At 38.2% G+C, this 19,346-nt stretch overlaps 2 protein-coding genes across 3 annotated transcripts; one reads left to right on the top strand and one right to left on the bottom strand.

Annotated features, from left to right (window-relative positions):
- Positions 1-2,651: 2,651 nt before the first annotated feature.
- LOC308682415 (uncharacterized protein) lies at positions 2,652-6,181 on the top strand (the record flags this gene model as incomplete). Its single annotated transcript, XM_081352125.1, has 9 exons — positions 2,652-3,061; positions 3,166-3,277; positions 3,609-3,810; positions 3,907-4,174; positions 4,252-4,429; positions 4,534-4,610; positions 4,718-4,898; positions 5,012-5,260; positions 6,126-6,181. The coding sequence occupies exons 1-9, from the start codon at positions 2,783-2,785 to the stop codon at positions 6,179-6,181; spliced, it is 1,602 nt and encodes a 533-aa protein (XP_081208251.1). The 5' UTR covers positions 2,652-2,782.
- On the bottom strand, positions 5,987-7,839 carry LOC308682894 (P2X purinoceptor 7-like). 2 transcript variants are annotated; one of them, XM_081352866.1, is made up of 4 exons: positions 7,685-7,830; positions 7,013-7,082; positions 6,708-6,766; positions 5,989-6,409 (listed from the first exon to the last, which is right to left on the bottom strand). In XM_081352866.1, exons 1-4 carry the CDS (start codon positions 7,798-7,800, stop codon positions 6,247-6,249), a joined length of 408 nt encoding a protein of 135 aa, XP_081208992.1. In that variant the 5' UTR covers positions 7,801-7,830; the 3' UTR covers positions 5,989-6,246. The 2 variants fall into 2 exon arrangements, with proteins under 2 accessions (XP_081208993.1, XP_081208992.1); XM_081352867.1 differs by lacking the exon at positions 6,708-6,766 and having other exon boundaries at positions 5,987-6,409; positions 7,685-7,839.
- Between the last annotated feature and the right edge of the window lie 11,507 nt (positions 7,840-19,346).

Consider the following 19,346-nt stretch of genomic DNA (forward strand, 5'->3'; position numbering starts at 1 on the left):
ACCCCTCCTCTCTGAGAGCTTGCTTTGCTCTGATTGGTCAGATTGCTAAGTCTTTTGTGATTGCTCTGCTCTGATTGGTCAAATGCTTACAGTGCGTGTCAGCAACCAAACGGATGTTACCATATATCAGCTCTGGATCTTCCTCAGCACTTTAAACACACTGATACGAACAGTGACTATGGTGTTGGCTTTACCAGATCATCAAAGTGGATTTACTTTCGCAGTGTCGAAAACAGCATTTTCTCGACATGAACAACACGAACAAAACTCTTCCAGTCTCAGCTACAACTGCAGCGTTAAAGGGTCAAAGTAGACGTTGTTTACAGGCAGCCAATAAAGACCACAGGCTGACATTATGCAAATGTGTTACATTGGCTTTCTTTTGGGAGACAATAACTCCATTTATCGTGCATTTTCAACTTTGAAAATTTGCAGACCTTTTACATTCAAAAACAGCTGTATTACACACTGCATGCAAGGTAATATCTGAAAAAGCATTCATAGAGGCACTTTAATACATTAAAATAATTAACATAATTATTGAACACATAATCATTTATGCTCACCTCGGCACATTCGCTCTGACTACAATTTTTTTACACAAAACAAATTGCACTGTGAACTGCAGGGAAAACACCCTGCACTCAGGACTCGTGGATGAATTATTGTTTTGGAATACACACCATGTATCACGTCTTCAGTCTTAATTATCATCTGACAGGTTTATAATATAAGAGGGGTGTTTTCTGAGGGCTGAGTGCCAAAATATTCTATTTCTGCAGGTGTGTTTTGTCATACAGAGCTGCCAGGCCGTTATACAGAAGACACCCGAGATGTGAAATGAAGATGTTAACCACAGGGGTGAGACTATTTATACCTTCCCATCAGACCTCAGTGTGAATATACATTTACGTGTGTGTGAACTGACAGATAGACAGACAGACAGACTTACAGACAGACCGATAGACAGACCGATAGATAGATAGATAGATATTAAGCATTTATATCTAAAACTGTTGTATTTGGATATTGCTTCAATTTCCAATATTATATTATAATAATCTCCACATATTTAATTTAATGCTTTCTGTCAATTATAGGGGTGTAACAATATATAATTTCACAATAATACAAAAATGCAACATGTATCGTGGATAGTGACTATATGTATCATAGATAGTTCACCCAAAATGAAAAATGACTGTGATAAAATTTAAGTTTACAGAGTTTTCGTGTCAGTACTACATTAAACTACTAGATATAATGTTGAATATAATGTATAATGATGCAATGGGGCAATATTTGTGGGTCGTGATAATGTCAAATGTCTTATGTTACCAGTAAAAAGTGGCCAACATTATTTTAAATATATCAAGTCAGTGAAAGAGTGCAAATATATTCATCTAAAATAATTCTGTATTTTCAGCTTCAGAATCATTAATATTTTATTATTGCATTTGGGTTTCCAGCATCAAGTCCAAGCGTATTCATTCACACCTACAATATAATACTAAATTTAGCATTTTAATCAACAGTTAATTTTTTGTTAACATTTAAGACATATGTCTTGGAGTATCGCAATAATATCGTATCATGAGTTCAGTATCGTGATATGTATCGAATTGTGACATGAGGGTATCGTTACACCCCTAGTCAATTAGTCAATGTCATGTTGTTCCAAACCTTTATGACGTTTATTTTTTTATCCTGTGGAACATTGCTGAATCTTCACACAGCTTTTAAACGGCATCATTGATGATTGACCGAAGATAATTAGAAAATTAGTATCTTTATATGGAAAAGATCTGCATTAATATTCTTCAAAAGACATTAAGTGAGTAAATATAATGACATCATTTTCATATTTGGGTGCACTACTCCTTTAAAGCTTTGCACGCAGTGCTGTGTGGAATGAAAACTGAGGAGCAGATGGTTCACCTCAGGATTCTCGTCGACAGCATTTGCAGCATTCATCTCTGAGCCTTATTTTGGAGATCACTGTCTCTGAGCAAGAGTAAAACACAGTTATATCCCGTTCAGGAAGAGCTTTAAAAAGACACTTCATGGGCTCACGGCTTATGAATAGCAGTGAATCTTACTAACAATGTCATGGCAGCAGATTAACCTGGGGTTCAAAATTAACTGCAATTCACAGTTTTATCTGTATCATCATCCGAAATCACATGTGGGAAGACTGCGCCTCACTGTGCATCCTTTACGGTAACATCAGGTTGCTATGGCAACAGATTAGCAGTCATTTTAGGAAGTGGAGGTAAATGAAGTCATTAATTTATCATGCTCTAACGAGAACAAACCCCCAAAAGTCTATCGTAGTCCATCAAATGTGGCAGTAATCTGTAAAAAACCATGATAATAGTTTCACTGATGCACTAAAAATCAAACTCATTCAGCTAATGACTAGTGCCTTCCATTAAAGGGGTGATGAACTGAGAAATCAAATTTTCCTTGAGCTTTTGACATATAAGAGGTCATCATATTATAAGAATATCCTGTAAGTTTCAGAACTGAAAACGTCCTTGTTAGTCCAATAAAAGCTTTTATTGACACCAGGCTCAGCAAACGACTCGTTTTTCAAAGTGGGGAACAATGACGTCAAAGAGGATAAAACACCGCCTCCACAAAAGAAGATCAACGCCTACTTCAACACGGCCTGTTTAGCCCCGCCCACCGATTCGCGCATTACAGGCATAGCTAAATAACATAGCCTACCTCGTGATGACATGACAAACGGAATCGAGCGACTGAGCAATAAACATCAAACATGCCGTTTACAAAATATTGTGCAGTGCCTGGTTGTGGAAAAAGACAGTCGCTGCATAAGCTTCCTCTGGATTCCAATAGGAATGCATGGCTAAACTTTATTTTTAATGACGTTCCAGCTGATGTGGGTAAAACATTGTCCGTTTGTTCGCTTCATTTCACTGAGGATTGTTTTGTAAACAAGACACAGGTCGAGACTGGATTTGCAGACCGATTAAGATTAAAAAACGGTGCTGTGCCTTCTATATTGGATCCGACAGGAATGGTGCAACACACTTATGTAAGTAAAATTTTTATTTAAAAAATAAAAATAATCTGATAGGCTAGTATTGCATTGTTACAGATCGTTTGATATCTAATATTTATGTGTACGTGTCTAATCAGTCACAGAAGAGTCCAACTATGAAGGATGTAGCTTGTCAAACAGAATTTAATTTAACATCACAGGGCACACAGCTGGCTTTTGGAACCTTAGGACCTAAATTCAGAAGCAAAGGTTTGTGTTTATATCTGTACACTTGTCACTCATGTGAGTAGCATCTCTGTCAACTCAACTTATTATAAAATTTTTAAACACAAGTCTGCCTATAAAGGTTTGTTTTTATACAAAAAAAAAAGTCTTTATTGGTGGCAATGGTCAGACATTTTAATGTATAATGTGGCATTGTACATTGTATTATTTAAAGTCGTGTTAATGGTTGATTGGTTGTATTTTTTCTGACATTTCACATATAGGCTTGTTTTTAAATGTTGAAGTTAATGTTTTTAGTACATAACATATGTATAAATAATAAATATTTTTTAAATTCTTGTATTTATTTTTATAGGAACACAGACAGAGGTGTCATGTAAAAGTGAAGGTGCTCCATTCACAACTTCAACACCTTTGAAGGATTTTAGGCCAGCAAAAAAAGCTTGTCTAGAACTGGAGGAGGAGAAAAGTGTTTCTTTTGAAGTCTTTGATAGCCAGGACACAACATATGAGCCAGCTGAGTCTGTCACGACTGTCACAGAGTCATCACAACTTCTGTAAGTGGATTTTATCTTCTTTATTCTCGTTATAGCCTGTTTAAGAAATCACATAACTTTGTTGGAATGTAATTAGTTTTTTTCTTTCGTTTGAAGATGTACATCGATAGAGCAGGATACAAAATACATTGTATTTGAAAAGTGCCTCCTGCAACTTTTTGAAATCTGCCCAGTGTGCACGAGATGCTGTGACGTTCGGCCTCGAAGAAAAGGTTCTTTTGTTGCAATTGATCAATTGTGCCCACATTGTCAATACTTTAGAAAATGGCAAAGCCAACCTGTTGTTGGCAGCACACCTTTGGGCAACCTCCAATTATCTGCTGCCATATACTTCACTGGCGCATCCTTCTTTAAATTACAAAAGGTACTTGGAAAGGAAATACTGAAATTCGCTAATATAATTAATGGATTAAATACAAAAATGTTTTGTATATGACTTAGGTATTCAACGCAATGCATGTCAAGATGATTACACACAGAACTTTTCGAAAGCATGCCAGCATGTATCTGGAACCTGCAATAATCTATACGTGGAAGAAAGAACAAGAAGAAGTCTTGCGCCAGCTAAGCCAGGGGGACAAAGTGATAGCGGGTGGTGATATGAGAGCGGACTCACCAGGTAAAATAATAATTGTTAGCTGTGTAGATTAATTAAATTTGTATGTACTGTGGTCAGTCTTTTTTTTTTTTTATCGTATCATTTATTATGACCATATATATTAGGCCACTCAGCAAAGTATGGTGCATATACCTTAATGGACCTTGCGAGCAACATCATTTTGGACATACAGCTAGTGCAGGTGAGTACCAATACATCAATTAACTAATTTCAACTGCACTAACTACATATAACATTTGCTGCTTGTATGTACTTTACTTTGGTAAACACCCCCCCCCCCCCAAATAGAGCAATGAGGTAGCAGGAAGTTACCATATGGAAAAGGAGGGATTAAAACGAAGCCTTGAACATCTAGAGGCACATGGTGTGAAGCTTGAATGCATTGTTACAGATAGACACCCACAGATCCAAAAATTTTTGAGGGAAATAAACATACCACAGTTCTACGATGTCTGGCATCTGGAGAAAGGTACCTTTTCTCCTTTATTGTAAATGTTGATTTTACTTGTAATTCCCTTATGTTCAATGATGATGTGATTATTTCCAGAGTACACGTGATATTGTAAATACTAATTTATTCAGGCTTGTCTAAGAAGTTGGAAAAAATCAGCAAAGATAAGGACTGTGAAGTAGTGAAAAAGTGGCAGCATAGCATTAAAAATCACGTCTACTGGACTGCAGCTACTTCAAAAACACCTGTGGAGCGGGTAGCAAAATGGAAGTCCATGGTAAACCATATTCAAGACATTCACGTACATGACAACCCATCATACCCCCAGTGCGACCATGAAATCCGTGAATCGACTGATCGCAGCAAATGGTTCCAACCAGGTGACCACATTACATTTATTTGTTTCAAATTGACAAAATATATTGCTTATCGTTTGTAAATGTACAGAACATTTTTACTTTCATAAATATGTTGGTAAGTGTCCTTGTTACACCTGTTACATAGTAATCACAGTAAATGATGCATGATTACATGCAACTAACCCTAAAACACCCTAATCCTACCATTACCCTATAGTAGGAACATGTAGTTAATTTATATTACTCAGTAGTATTACACTGTAACACGGACACCTAAAATTAAAGTGTACCGGTAACCAATTTTTTTTTATACAATTGTAATTGTTTGTTATTTGGTTACAGGAACCAAAGCACTATGTACTGTAGAAAAGATTCTTACAAACAAGAGAATGATGAAAGATATCGAGAAACTCAGTCCTCACTATCAAACTTCGTCTTTGGAATCTTTTCACAGTGTCATTTTACGTTTTGCACCCAAAAATGTGGTTTATCCTTACCTTGGAATGTTGTGCAGGTATGTTTTAAATTAATATGATTAAAACCTCTATAATGATGTCTTTAATAACTTTGTTGATGTATTTAGTTGTTTTTATTTCAGACTTTATTTGGCAGGTATGCATTTCAACGAGAACTCAAATCGTCCTCAGGCTAAAACATTGACTGGAAAGCCAATGTATAGGCTTTTGTTTCCCAAAGCCAAAAAAGGAATATACTCCATGAGGCCATTAAAATCACAGGCAACATACTGTAAGTTAAACAAATTTATTGTTGTTCACAATAACGTAAATAAAAAATTCAAATCAATAAATAACATGCATAATATCTATTGTGCAATTATTTTTTTCAAGGCTATGTCATCAATTTGATGACATTCCTTTTTGAAAAGGTAATCCCAGACCCTCTTCCCTACATGGAGGAGATACACAAACTAAATGTCCCTGAAACACTCTCTGCCCAGTATGACAGACCCTCCATGGAAGAGGCCATCGCAAGGCATGTATCACGGTTCAATCAAGGGGAGGTCTGAATCCTACGTAGCTGCCTCCAGCGTCTGGAAACTCTTGGCGTATGCGCAGGACAACACAAGACGGGATAACAACCCTGATCTTCCTGCCCAGATAGCCCCAGCACCAGCTCACAAAGGTCCTGTACGCTAAGTGCCTGTAGCGCCTAATGTGAAAGACATTGACAAAATGAGATAAATTGCTTTACCTGCTATTATTGTGAATTGATGACAAATGTTGTCATTACATCTATTGTATTGAATTTGAAAAAAAAAAAACATAAAAACAATCAAACTGTTTTTGTTAAAATAGTGTTTTCACTGAAACATACTGTTGTTATGAAATTTACTGAAACATACTGAAATTTACTTAAATTCTATTCTAATGTAATGACTGCTTTACAAAATAGTTATTGTATTACAAAGTGAATTATAAAGACTTTTTTGACATTACACAAATCTTACTGTTCTATTCCTCTGAGTCTCAAGGCGCCATAATCAGCTCTGTAAACATTAAGTGCGTTCTGCAGAGAATACACATTAAGGCACACTGGTTCAAAGCCTGGGTGATGGGTCATGCATGTAAGTATGTCTGGTACCTGGTTAATCCTTGTAACAATCTACAATACAAGAACACTTTAATTCTCTCTCTCTCTCTCTCTCTCTCTCTCTCTCTCTCTATATATATATATATATATATATATATATATATAATTAAAAACATCCACATAAATATAAGTAAACATAAACATTGTGTGTCTTGTACTTACCTGAGGAATCTCCAAGCAGCATATATTTTCTCTTTCAGTTGGCATAACAGCACAGTTTGCACAGTTACACCTACAGATTATTGAAAAAAGACATGCATGTTTTACACCTCACTGACCATGTTGAACGAAAAACTAAGGTACAACATTCGACAAACTATGTTTTATTCATTAATAATTCATTAACACGAAACAGTAATTTAACCATTATTTATAATATATCAGTGGTAAGTACAAGTACATATACCTGATTTGTCACAACCATAACGTATTACGATTATTTATGCATAATTGTTTTTTCATTATTGGTACATTTTTAGCGCAATTTTCCACCGGACAAATTGCGATTGTTAACTCATGATTTCTGTTCTGTCTGTGCGCACCAAATCTTGCACTTCTATCTCCTCCTCAACCAGACCACCTAGAGACTTCGGGTTTTCGGCATTATGTTAAGGAAGGTCTAATCTCGGGAACGCACAAAAAAAATCCAGGAAAAGATTTACTATCTCTTAGTGTTGTGATCCCATGAGGTGAGAAAATTGCGCTAAAACACTCACTGAGTTTTTATTACTTGTTTAATTTTGACAAAAGACTTTCACTATCATATTCGCTTACACTATAATATCAAATTATAAAAACCTTAAAGATACATTAGAAGTAGCATAAACAACTTACCACGCTGTCACAGGCTGAAGTATCCGTTGCATTTGAGGTGTTGTTGGTTCATTGTCCTGCGATTCGGGATCAGACTCTGGGTCGAACATGTATGGGCGAATCATTCCGGTTGCCATTTTACAACGTTGGAAGTTTTCAAAACAATTTCCCCCACGTGCACTGACGAGTGAGTTGAAACTTATTATAATATGCAAAACTGTTATCCACTCACAGCAGTGGGCGTTTACTTCCAAGTCTTCAATGCGACACGCCCATAAAAACCGAGCGTTTTTGAGCTAGGCTCAAAACTAGGGTCGAAAATAGCCTATTACTTATTCATTTTGATGTTTTTGAATGTAAAAACCAAGCGAACGTCATAAGTTGACCTCAGACAACAATATAAAAAATTTTAAAAAGCCAGTTCATGACCCCTTTAAAACATGCAAGTGTGCAAATATATGAATACATAGAATATATAGAACTCATAAAATAAATGATTACTATTCTATGAGGAAACCTGAGAGGGGTTATCATATACATGAGTGCACATACTCTTCTACATCAGATGCTGTCCATCAGCCTGTGTGAATTCAGGTTTCAGTGCTCAGTATTCACTGTGATAGCAGTCATCAAGTCTGATAAGCTGGCCTGCAAGAAAGAGGCTCTTTGCTATATACTGAATCATCATAGTTGGTTTTGGTTGCAAACATGATGATGCAGTAAAATTGCATTGCTTTCATACTGAACCACAAAGGATTTCTTTCAACACATTTTTCTTTATATGGAATACTGTTGTATTTATCATTCATGATTTATCCATGTACATCTTTATTTCATAAATTCACATTCCTCGCAATTTTTAATCAAAATAAATTCCCCTCCCTCTTGCAACGACATCTCTTCTCCGATGATGTGTTCACTGGCGTGAGGGCGGGGCAACCTGTCACTCACATGAGATCCAGCAGCAATAGCAAACCACAACCATTTAATCAATTTCCCAAGTTCAAAATCCCTACATTTTTATCTTGTTTAAGAATAAGCTGTACGTCACAATAGGGAAGACAAGATTATCGCCACTTCCGTTTCATGCTGACTTAAGTGCTCCTAATTCTGTCATCTCCATATAAATAGATTGGACCATGGTTTTCTAACTACCAACATGGTTGCACTTCATACTGGAGCGTTAACATATAAGCCATTATGGTTGTAAACCACTCTGACCCCTAAACTGAACCAAGTGTGTAGGAGTGGTGTTTAAGGTGGTTGTTTTAAACAGACACTGACGCCGGTTTCACACTGCACGCGATAGCAGAGCGTGAGCAGAGCAGGAGCAGTGCGTATGGTGAGCAGGAGCAGGACACGCGCGTTTTGCTTTCACACTGGCAGCGTTTGTCACGCGCGGCTGAACCGCGGGTTGTGTACAGACAGAGTACTCTATAATGGATAAGCTGGCATTGCTTTATTTCGTTTTCAAATACATTTAAGAGAAAGGACTTGTCAAGAAGCTTATTTTATTAATCATTTCATTTATATAACTTTTGGTTCATCTTTGTTTTTATTATTCGGGCAATACGTTTGTTTTTGGACATTTGTTTTCTTTTTAAATTGCTGTTGGTCATTTGAGTGACTGTTTAAAACACAATAGATATCATCAATGCGCTTTTGGGGTAAAACTGCGGTGTATTTTGGCCTTGATCAATGCGTGTCACTTTAATTCAGCGTAAGCGGCGCGTTAAAAATAGACTGGGCGCCGAAACTATCGCGGCACTGCTGTTCCTGCTCTGCTCCTGCTACGCGCTGCCGCGCCGCTTCTGCGTGCGATGTGAATGCACTCATTGAATAACATGGACGCCGAAAAAAATACGAGCTGCTCACGCGCCGCTGACGCTTGCGGTGTGAAACCGGCGTGAGGCTAAAGGGGGAAGGGATGTGTGGTGCTGTTTCTTGCTCTGGCTGTGTGTGTGTGTGTGTGTGTGTGTGTGTGTTTGGTGTGTGGGTGTCTCAGTCTGTCAGTGGTAATTACAGTGGGATGTGCGGGTGAAGGAAGATTTTCAGCTGCTCAGCTGTCTGGGATAGGCTGATAACAGATAAGCACTACTTTTCTGCTACTTTCTGCTCTCTTTCCCTGCATCTCTTGGGCTTTCTGCCACTCTTTCCTGCATGGGTCTCTACTTTTACCTCTTTTCCTCTCCTCTTCTTGGTAAAAGAGATCCTATGTTCAGCAGAAATCAGTAGTACACAGAACATAATGCATGGAGAGATTTAAAAAAGAAATGATTTTGACATCGTTTGAAGACAATGTGAATTGCCCATGTAAAACTCAACATGGACGGCCACAGTGCTAAGGTCTTGAAATGTGGTTGTTGAAGTGTTATAGGTGGTTGTTAGAAGGTTACTAAGTCAAAATAGTCCATCCTTAAGTCTAGGGACAGTCACGCAATATGTTTCGCTCTTACGCGTGTGAATGCGGGAGACCGGAAACGCAAGCTCATGTGAATTTCACTGCATTTCATAGTTCAAGTTTGGTGAACTCTGACCGATGAATTCTTATCACATGAAGATGTATGATCAACTGAAGAACAATATATCACGCCATGAGTTCCTAGCTAAATTAAAGAACACAAACAATTTTTCAGCATTATGCTAAAGATTGTATAGAGTGTATATTGTATGCTTTTACATTTTCTGTTTATTACTTTTTTATATGTTGAATTTATGCTTATGTCATATCATCAAGTGAAAAATGGTGATAGCTTTAGAAGGTAAGAGCACACTTCTCATCAAAAGGCCAAATGATTTGAGTGTCAGGTTGTATAATTTTTATGCCCGTAGCACAAACCAAGTTAGGAGAAATCAAGGATTTCTGTTCCCGCTTTTACTGACGTGAATTATTGCGTGCACTTGACTAATGATAAAACGTGTGGATGTAGTCAGGCCTTCACACCCTGTCACCTGCAGTTAGGAAAGATAGGCTATATGCCAGTCAGGATGGTTTGTGGGAGGGAATCATACAGCCAGAGTCATTTTTCTCTGTCATCATAAAAATGTCTGGCTCTGCCCTCTTTCTGTGGCGCTTTTCTTTGTTGCCTGTTTTCCATCTGTGAACCTCTCTCTCAATTTGCCTGTATTTTCACTGACTTGAGATCCACATGAAACAGATTCCCAAAAACAATGCAGGATCAATGACAATAAATCCACACCAAGAACAATAACTAATGTATTAAATTGTGCACTCCAAGAAAATAGGACACAATTGTCAGCATCATTTGCAATAATGATTTTTTTTTAACTCAAACTCAAAACAAAATATTGGCAGAAACAGTGAGACGACCGACCTCGACGCAGGGACAAGCGGCTAAGATGAAGCCAAGATGCCTCTGTCCCAAGGACTAAGGTGGAGCCGGAGGTAAGGTGGAGCCGGACAGAGCAAAAGCTATCAGTCGAATCACAGAGAAAGGCCTGTAAGAGCATGGTGGAGCTGGAGGGACGAGGAAGCCTGGTGGAGACGTAGGGACGGCGGTCCCAGGTGGAGCCGACTGGTCGACAGGCTGAGGTGGAGTGATGGGCTTCAAGGTTCCAGGCGGAGTAAACGAGTCAACAGTCCAGGGCGGGATCACAATGCACCGAGCAGACAGCACTGGGGGAAACGAAGGACTGATGAGAGGCAGTGAAGACAGAGCTGAAGGATTGTACAGTGCAGGCAGAGGATTAATAAATATCCCTTCTGGCCAATAAAGGCAGATTTCTTCCGAATGACCCACTTTGTGGACACGGAACAGACAGAGGTGGGAGTGGGAACATCAAAGACATCATGGGCTCTGGGTTTCAGCCAAATTCTGAGCTCGGCGCCCTCCCATCGGACAGCACGGCAAATACGCATTTTTTATTCTATATCTGCTTACCATAAAACTTCAAATAATAGCCCGGGCTTTTATTTTCCCAAATCGCCGAACTGCACAAGCTGTATTTGAGACAGGCGTCTATATGAGACAGGCCTTTAATTTAGTGTTGAGATAAGACAGTAGGAGGTTACCATATCTGTGTTTGTGTTTAACAAATCAGTTAATGTCAGAATTAGCCTACCATATTTCTGTATGTCTAAAGGGGGTCGCACACCAGACGAGAAGCGCAGCGGCACGTCTTTAAAATTCCAACACATTATTCTCTATGAGTGAACTTTGTCTCAAATCGTCGTTATACAACCCGAAACAAAAAAACAGACCGGGCCTCTATTTGAGACCGGCCTTTATTTATCCAAACCTGTAGCCACACCAGGCGTGTAAAAGAGACAGGTGTCTATTTGGGACTCGGCTATTATTTGAAGTTTTACGGTATATGTAAGTGCAAACTCGTGAAACCCCATTGTAAAGCTGTTGCGTTTCCTGTTTCGCCTGTGGATCTTCCCTGCACACCGTACCAGGAATCTTATTTGTTGAAATCGAACACCTACAGTATTTATACAACTTTGTCTGAACTACATGTAATAGAACATTTTAATAGTTTGAGCAATCAAGTAATCTGACTTCTGACTTTTAACTAAGCTTAAGGACGCAGTGAAGCTTTTATTTCCAACCTAAAATGGCACTTTCTTTTGCGGAAAGGTCCAGATTGGACTTTAGTTCAGTACTTTGTTGGTGGTTAAGGACTATAACCACTATGGGTTTGATAAAAGAAAAATCTTCTTGGGTTTCTCAAAATATCACCTTTATGAAACCATCTCACAAAATGCATGTTAATGCCCTATTTGTGAAAACCAAGGTTTTTGCGTCATGCTTGTTTAGTCTACTCTTGTAGAGGGGGGAATAGTCTCTGTTTCAGAATTAGAAATGTGCCACTTTTGATACTCAGATGAGACCCCCGCCTTTTGCATCAATAGGAACGTATCTGTGTTTGTTTGCGTGAGTGAGTCATCTTATAAAAGCTTCACAATAAAATAAAGAGGAGCTGACCTATATTGCTGGATATTGTGCCTGAGTGTGTGTCTACAACCACGTTTATGCAAGTAATTAATCCAAGCTTACCCTGTGTAGGTGTACACATACTTGTTTGTATCCATGTACCATGTAGCACAATGCAATTGTGTTCCTGATAGTATCTTGACCTTTTTCTTCTGTGCAGAGCCTTGAAGCCTAGAGCTAGTGTGTGTGTGTGGAAAACAGTAATGCTACGAGACATTTCCTAGGCAGGTCAGACCTAGCAGCGCACACTAGGGTTGGGCGGTATTACGGTAATATCGGATACCGCGGGATCTTAAAATAGCACCGGTATCAGTTTCAATACCGTCATTACCGGCACTTATATAGCCTATAATATATATAATTTATTTATTGCCTAAAAAATGCTTATGTGTGGTTGCAGTTTGGTAATATTTCTGGTTCCAACCGAATGAGAAGGGAGAGGCGGTAAATACTGACGAGGCAATTTGTAAATTGTTCCATAAAAATGTGACCGCGAGAGATGTAAACACCTCTAACCTAATGTCGCATCTCCGAAACTACCACCCACTCACTGCTGCCAGGATGCATTTTGTTCTCGAGTTCATTAAATAAGCGCATTAAGTTTCGTATTTGTTAAAATACTATAATGTTATTTTTTCCATCTTTCTTGATTATGAAAAGTGAACAGCACAAATAAGATGGGATGCATCGGGAGTCAGACGATTTGACCACTTCAATAAATTTCGTTTTGTAAAAGGCCTCTTTAAAACGAATTTCGTTTTGTATAAATTGTATCTTAATTTTAATACATTTTTCATCAACCAATTGCCTATATATTTAATATAATCATGACATGATGGGCGATGGCATGCCGCGGTCACTTGCATTGAAATCACCGAAACATGGAGATGGCGATCGTCAATTTCTTTAAACAAAACAATTCAAAACGAAAAGAAATATAGGGTAGCCTACTCTCTGATTAATCCATGATGTGCATTTCTCTCTATGGCGTTCAGATGGCGATCGTCAATTTCTCAAAACGAAAAGACAAAGGCCACTCTGATTATTTGATGTGCATTTCTCTCTAGGCGCGTTCATACGGAGATGTAATCATCAATTTCAGCAAACGAAACCATACAAACCGAAAATAAATAGACTAGCCTACTCTCTGTAATCCATGATGTGCATTTCTCTCTATCGTTCACTATGGAGATGGTGATCGTCAATTTCTTTAAACGAAACAATTCAAAACGAAAAGAAATATAGTCTGATTAATCAATGATGTGCATTTCTCTCTATATGCGCGCTCACTACAGAGATGGCGATCGTCAACTTCCACCTTTGCAGAAAAGTTTTATTAATAAAAATCAAATGGACACGCGTCACCGGATTACAAAGGCACTTCTTGCTTGTTGCACGCACACAGTTTTATGTTGAATAATGGTGGGCTCGGGCTCATAATAACAGTTAATGCCGTCGACCGGACTCAGACACAACGTGCACGGCTTGATTTTTTTTTTTTTTTTGCCCGATCTGGCATTCAGTTTCTGAACTGTGTAGGCACAAACCAACAGTTTGGTGACCCCGTCTGAGCCCATTATGTCATAATTTTTAATTAGTCACGGTAATACCGTATACCCCGGTAAAATAGGGAGGGGGTTTGACGGTATCAAAATTCGAATACCGCCCAAGCCTACACTGATGGAAGTGTCAAAGCAAATATGTCACACATGTACAGCACACACAGTTGGCCACCCCTGAGTCCCATTTTCCATCTACTCTTATTCTTGTTTAAAGATGAATGAATAGAGAGCTGAAGGCCAAAGAAGGAGAACTCACAGACTAGTCATAACATATTAAGTCGATGTTCATCAGTGGTTTTAAGGATTCTTGAGCCAATGGGTAAATGGGTAAAAAAAAACAAAAAAAAACACCCGATGCGAAGTGAACTGATGAGAGGCATTGAAATTGTTTATACTGTGGGGCTGTTGAATGCTTGAATCTGATTGGTTGACAAACGTTCTAAGGTGTGCAATTATTTTAAGGGAAACGCATTGCTAAAGTAGTAGTAGACTGCATTACAGCTCCATATCACTTCGCCAAATACAGAGTATTCAATCCAAATTATTTCCATGTTTTTTGCTACAAAATTATGTTTCACGATGTACGGATGTAAGCACATACTCTCTTTCTCCCGGTCTCTCTCCCACTCAAACGCACACACATACAGTACGGACATGCACACAGAAACGTGTTGTCAAGCACTGCTTTGATGATATTATCAATAAAATAGTTTAACAACTTAAGAGCTACATGACATTTCTCTCTAGCGAGGTAATAACGCCACACTTACAGCTTACTATAAACTTACAGCTTTGCTATATTAGCAGAGACGCTGCTGCCGAACACTGTTGACAGACACACAGACTCAGGTATTTCACTCTCTCTCTCTCTCACTTCCAGAGTGGTTGTTGGGTACTGAGTGAAAGGAGTGGTGTGAGAGTAGGTGGATTTGCATGAGTGAATCTTTTTTTTTTCTTTTTCTTGTTGTGTTTATTGTTGATTATTGTTGGGATGTCTTTAACAGGGATGCGTGACGGCCCCAGGTGTGCCGGTTTTGGGTTCACTCACGCGACACCATGTGATTAAAGTAGCGTCTGCGACAAGTGTTGAGGAATGTTGCATGGCTGTCGGAGAAGTTGTGGGGCACGACTCACAAGTGTATTTGATCTGCCTCTAGAATGAATAATGTCATGGTGATTTTCCTCAACAGCAGCCTATTAAAAAAGCAAATTAATTAGTTGAGCATGGAATTGTTATTGGTGATGAGTTTGTTACTCTCATTACCATCAAAGACAGTTATCCCCTGTTCCCCCTTTTCTTAATGATAACATATCAACTCAGGCGGTCTCATTATGGAAAACACTGATCAGCAGTGAATCCCCGGTTATGAAACACAACGTTTCTTTTTTAGGCGTTTCGCATTCATGATAGGCTAGTTCAAGATGATGTCGAGTTAAATCGTTTCTAAATTTTCGAGTCGGTGAATTTGAATATGGGATTTTTGTTACAACCGCAAAAACTAAATGTTTCGGTTGTAGAAAAGTAGGAGATTTAGGTAGATTTTGTAGGAGAAAGCATTGTCAATGCCGTTCCCGGTTCGAGCGACGCAATCGAGGCCGAACTTGTGAACTTGAGTCAGTCAGGGCAGAGCCATAGAGAGAAAGAGTTGCGACACTCTTTGATGTCGCCGCTATGGCTGTCACGTGGTTCATGTAAGCCCCAATAGTTCCAAAACATACGCTGGCTGTCATGCTCTTCTATGGGACAGACAGCAGCGATTGCATTATTGAACGGTAAATATAAAATAAAACACACACACCCAAGTACTTTTTCAGCTGTTATTGCATTATTGCATTTTGTTAATGTCAGTTTTGCATTTGGAGATAAGTTTTAGGCTATATTTTTGGAGGGAAAAGCTAAGTGTTCATGTTCGCATGGGTAGTAGCACTGGCTTTAGCGGCTCTAACTTAACTTTTCCATATCATTCATCTGATGATGGACATCTCATGATATTTATTTTAGCACAACTGGGCTGTATTAGGCTATTGATTCCCGTGATTTTGCTTATAAATTTTGATTCAGCCATTAGCCTACCTTCGTGATCACGCAAAGAGGTCTGCCGTGGCGGTCCGTTCAGAGTTCGCGTAAATATTTTTTATTAAACAATGACAGACAACAAAAATGTGTGCTTGTGTGGGTGTGTGTGAACAAGAAAAACAAAAACCAGGGGCAGGTGATCCACTGGACTGGTGATCCCATAACAATCCTAGAGGTTCAGCATTGTTCTCACAAGCCGCTTCACTCAAGACAATAAAACATAATGAAAAGTTAATATATCCCAAAAAATTAAATTAAATAAAAGTTGCTATAAAGGTGGTAGTGATTCATTACCGAACTCTTACTGTCACAGCTGACGAAGTCGCACTAGCTAGCAGGCAGTGCTTGAAAATTGGTTGAAACAACCAACATAAAATATAAATAATTACGCTGTGCATATACAAATGAAGACCAGTATAAGCATCGCAAAGGGCCTCTGATACAACATAGACAGTTGACAAATCAAAAGAGGTCGATATTTCAGCAACTTAACTCTAGAACAACTCGACGCGCAGCAATGTAAGTGAATGGTGTCCAACGGCAAAATGACAGTGTTTAGAACTATTTGGATCTTCAAATCCCGGAAGTAGGCGGTTAAAAGCGCCGCCATTATTTACAACGGAGGTCTATGGGAGTGTCGCAACTCTTTCTCTCTATGGCTCTGAGTCAGGGAAGTCAAGTCAAGTCAACTTTATTTATATAGCGCTTTTCACAATACAGATTGTATCAAAGCAGCTTTACAGTATTAAATAAAATAGTACATCAGTATTTGTTTCTAGTGTAAAACGTCCACGTTTGGTAATGCTGATCAATAGTATTCTTGATTGATTAATTCAATTAAGTATCCCCAGCCCGGAGCCAGGAAGGAGCCCGGAGTCTCTAAAATTGTCTCTAAATTTTCGAGTCGATGAATTTGAATAAGCGATTATTCACATATACACATATTAAGGGACCAGACGCTGCTAGCTTCGCTTAGGCTCACTGTTAGAAAAATCTGTAGAAATTACAGTATTACTGGCAGCTACTTGCCAGTAACTTACTGTAGATTTAAATTGATGTTATTTACTGGCAATAATTTGTTTAAAATTAAATGAACATTAAACATTAACAAGTCTTTATCTTTACAGAATAAAACTAAAATAACATCCTAATGCAAAGCATTCTGGGAACCAAAATCTGAAGGAAAAAAACAGAAAAAGGTTGATGAAGATTTCTGGTTCCCAGAATGCTTTGCATTAGATTGTTATTTTATAATTTTATTCTTTAAAGACAAAGACTTGTTAATGTATAATGTTCATTTAACTTTGAACAAACTGTTGCCAGTAAATAACATAAATTTAAATCTACAGTAAGTTACTGGCAAACAGCTGCAAAATTACAGCAAATTTTTTACAGTGCTGGTTCAACCTCGACGTATCGAGAGCTCTCAGGTACGACACACATTAATGACAGCAAAAGGATTTCAGTGAATATACAGTTTTCTGGGAACCTGGAAAACAAGAAACAGCTATGTGGTGTGTTACAGAGAATACTGCTTTGCCAATGTTGAGGTTGATTGTGTTGATACAGAAATAGAACGAAATGTGTTCAAGGTACCACAGAAAAAGAAAAAGTGTGATAAATCTCCGGCTTCCAACAGGAGACAGAAAGTGACGGCGAATTGTCTGACTCCAGTGTTGTTTTTTTCTGGTCGAAGGTACAATGATGAGGATATAAAGCTGTTTCTTAAAGCAACTGAAAATAGGAGAGGTGTGTGTGTTCAAGAATATTTCCAAGCAGTTTGTTGAAAAAACAGAGGGCTGTTTTACTGATAAAGAAGTCTATCGTTTGAAGAAGATTGTGAGGAACTGTAATTAGGATTGTAAAGAGTTGAATAACGATGTTTAAAAAAACTAAGAGATATGATTTCCAATGATCTGTTGTGTGTTGGAGGGCTGTTTTTATTTCTGTTTATTTTTGCCATGAGTGAAGTACGCCTGGCTAACTTGAATGTGAATGGTGCCAGAGACATTAGAAAAAGAGCCATGTTGAATGAAGTAATTAAACAGAAGAACCTTGATGTTATCTTGCTGCCAGAAACACAGTGATGGAAAAAATGTTTGAGGGTAAGTTTGAGGGTATATCTGTACTGAGCCATCTTACTTCAACAAATGCAGGAGTTGCCGTTTTGTTTGCAAAAAGATTTAGTCCAATTTCACGATTTTGATGAAATTGTCAACGACAGACTTTTAAAAGCGAGAGCTTGTTTTGAAAATAATGTGTTTGCTTTTTAGCGCAATTTTCCACCGGACAAATTGCGCTTGTTAACTCATGATTTCTGTTCTGTGCGTCTGTGCGCACCAATCTTGCACTTCTATCTACTCCTCAACCAGACCACCTAGAGACTTCGGGTTTTCGGCATTATGTTAAGGAAGGTCTAATCTCGGGAACACACAAAAAAAATCCAGGAAAAGATTTACTATCTCTTAGTGTTGTGATCCCATGAGGTGAGAAGTTTGCGCTAAAACACTCACCGAGTTTTTATTACTTGTTTCTTGTGTTCTACTCTGCAAAATTGTTCTTCATTAGAGTGTGTATTTTTGGGTGGTAATTTTAATTGTACTGAACATATATTGGACAGAAACCACACTGAACCTCATTTGCCTTCAGAAAGGGCAATGAATTATGGAGGCTTTATTGGCCAGAAGGGCAGAATGAAAATGAAAGGCAATATACATGGGCTCATACAGGAGATAATGTAATATATCTTTTGCCAGATTGGATAGATTTCGAGGATTTAAACAATCTTAATATTTTTAATAGCTGCTCAATTATTCTTATACGTTTCTCAGATCATGGTATGGTGCAATGCAGTTTTATTTTAAACTCTATTAAACCTAGAAATGCTTACTGGCATTTTAACATATGTTTGCGAAGTGACACATTTTTTAGGGACTCTTTTAATTTTTTTTGGGAGAACTATAGAAATACAAGGCCTGAGTTTAAAGGGGTGGTATAATGCCCTTTTCACAAGATTTAAATAAGTACTTGATGTCCCCAGAGTGTGTATGTGAAGTTTTAGCTCAAAATACTCCACAGATATTTTT

This window comes from Scardinius erythrophthalmus (assembly GCF_964197995.2).
Source record: "Scardinius erythrophthalmus genome assembly, chromosome: 22".
In the NCBI taxonomy this organism is placed as follows: Eukaryota; Metazoa; Chordata; class Actinopteri; order Cypriniformes; family Leuciscidae; genus Scardinius; species Scardinius erythrophthalmus.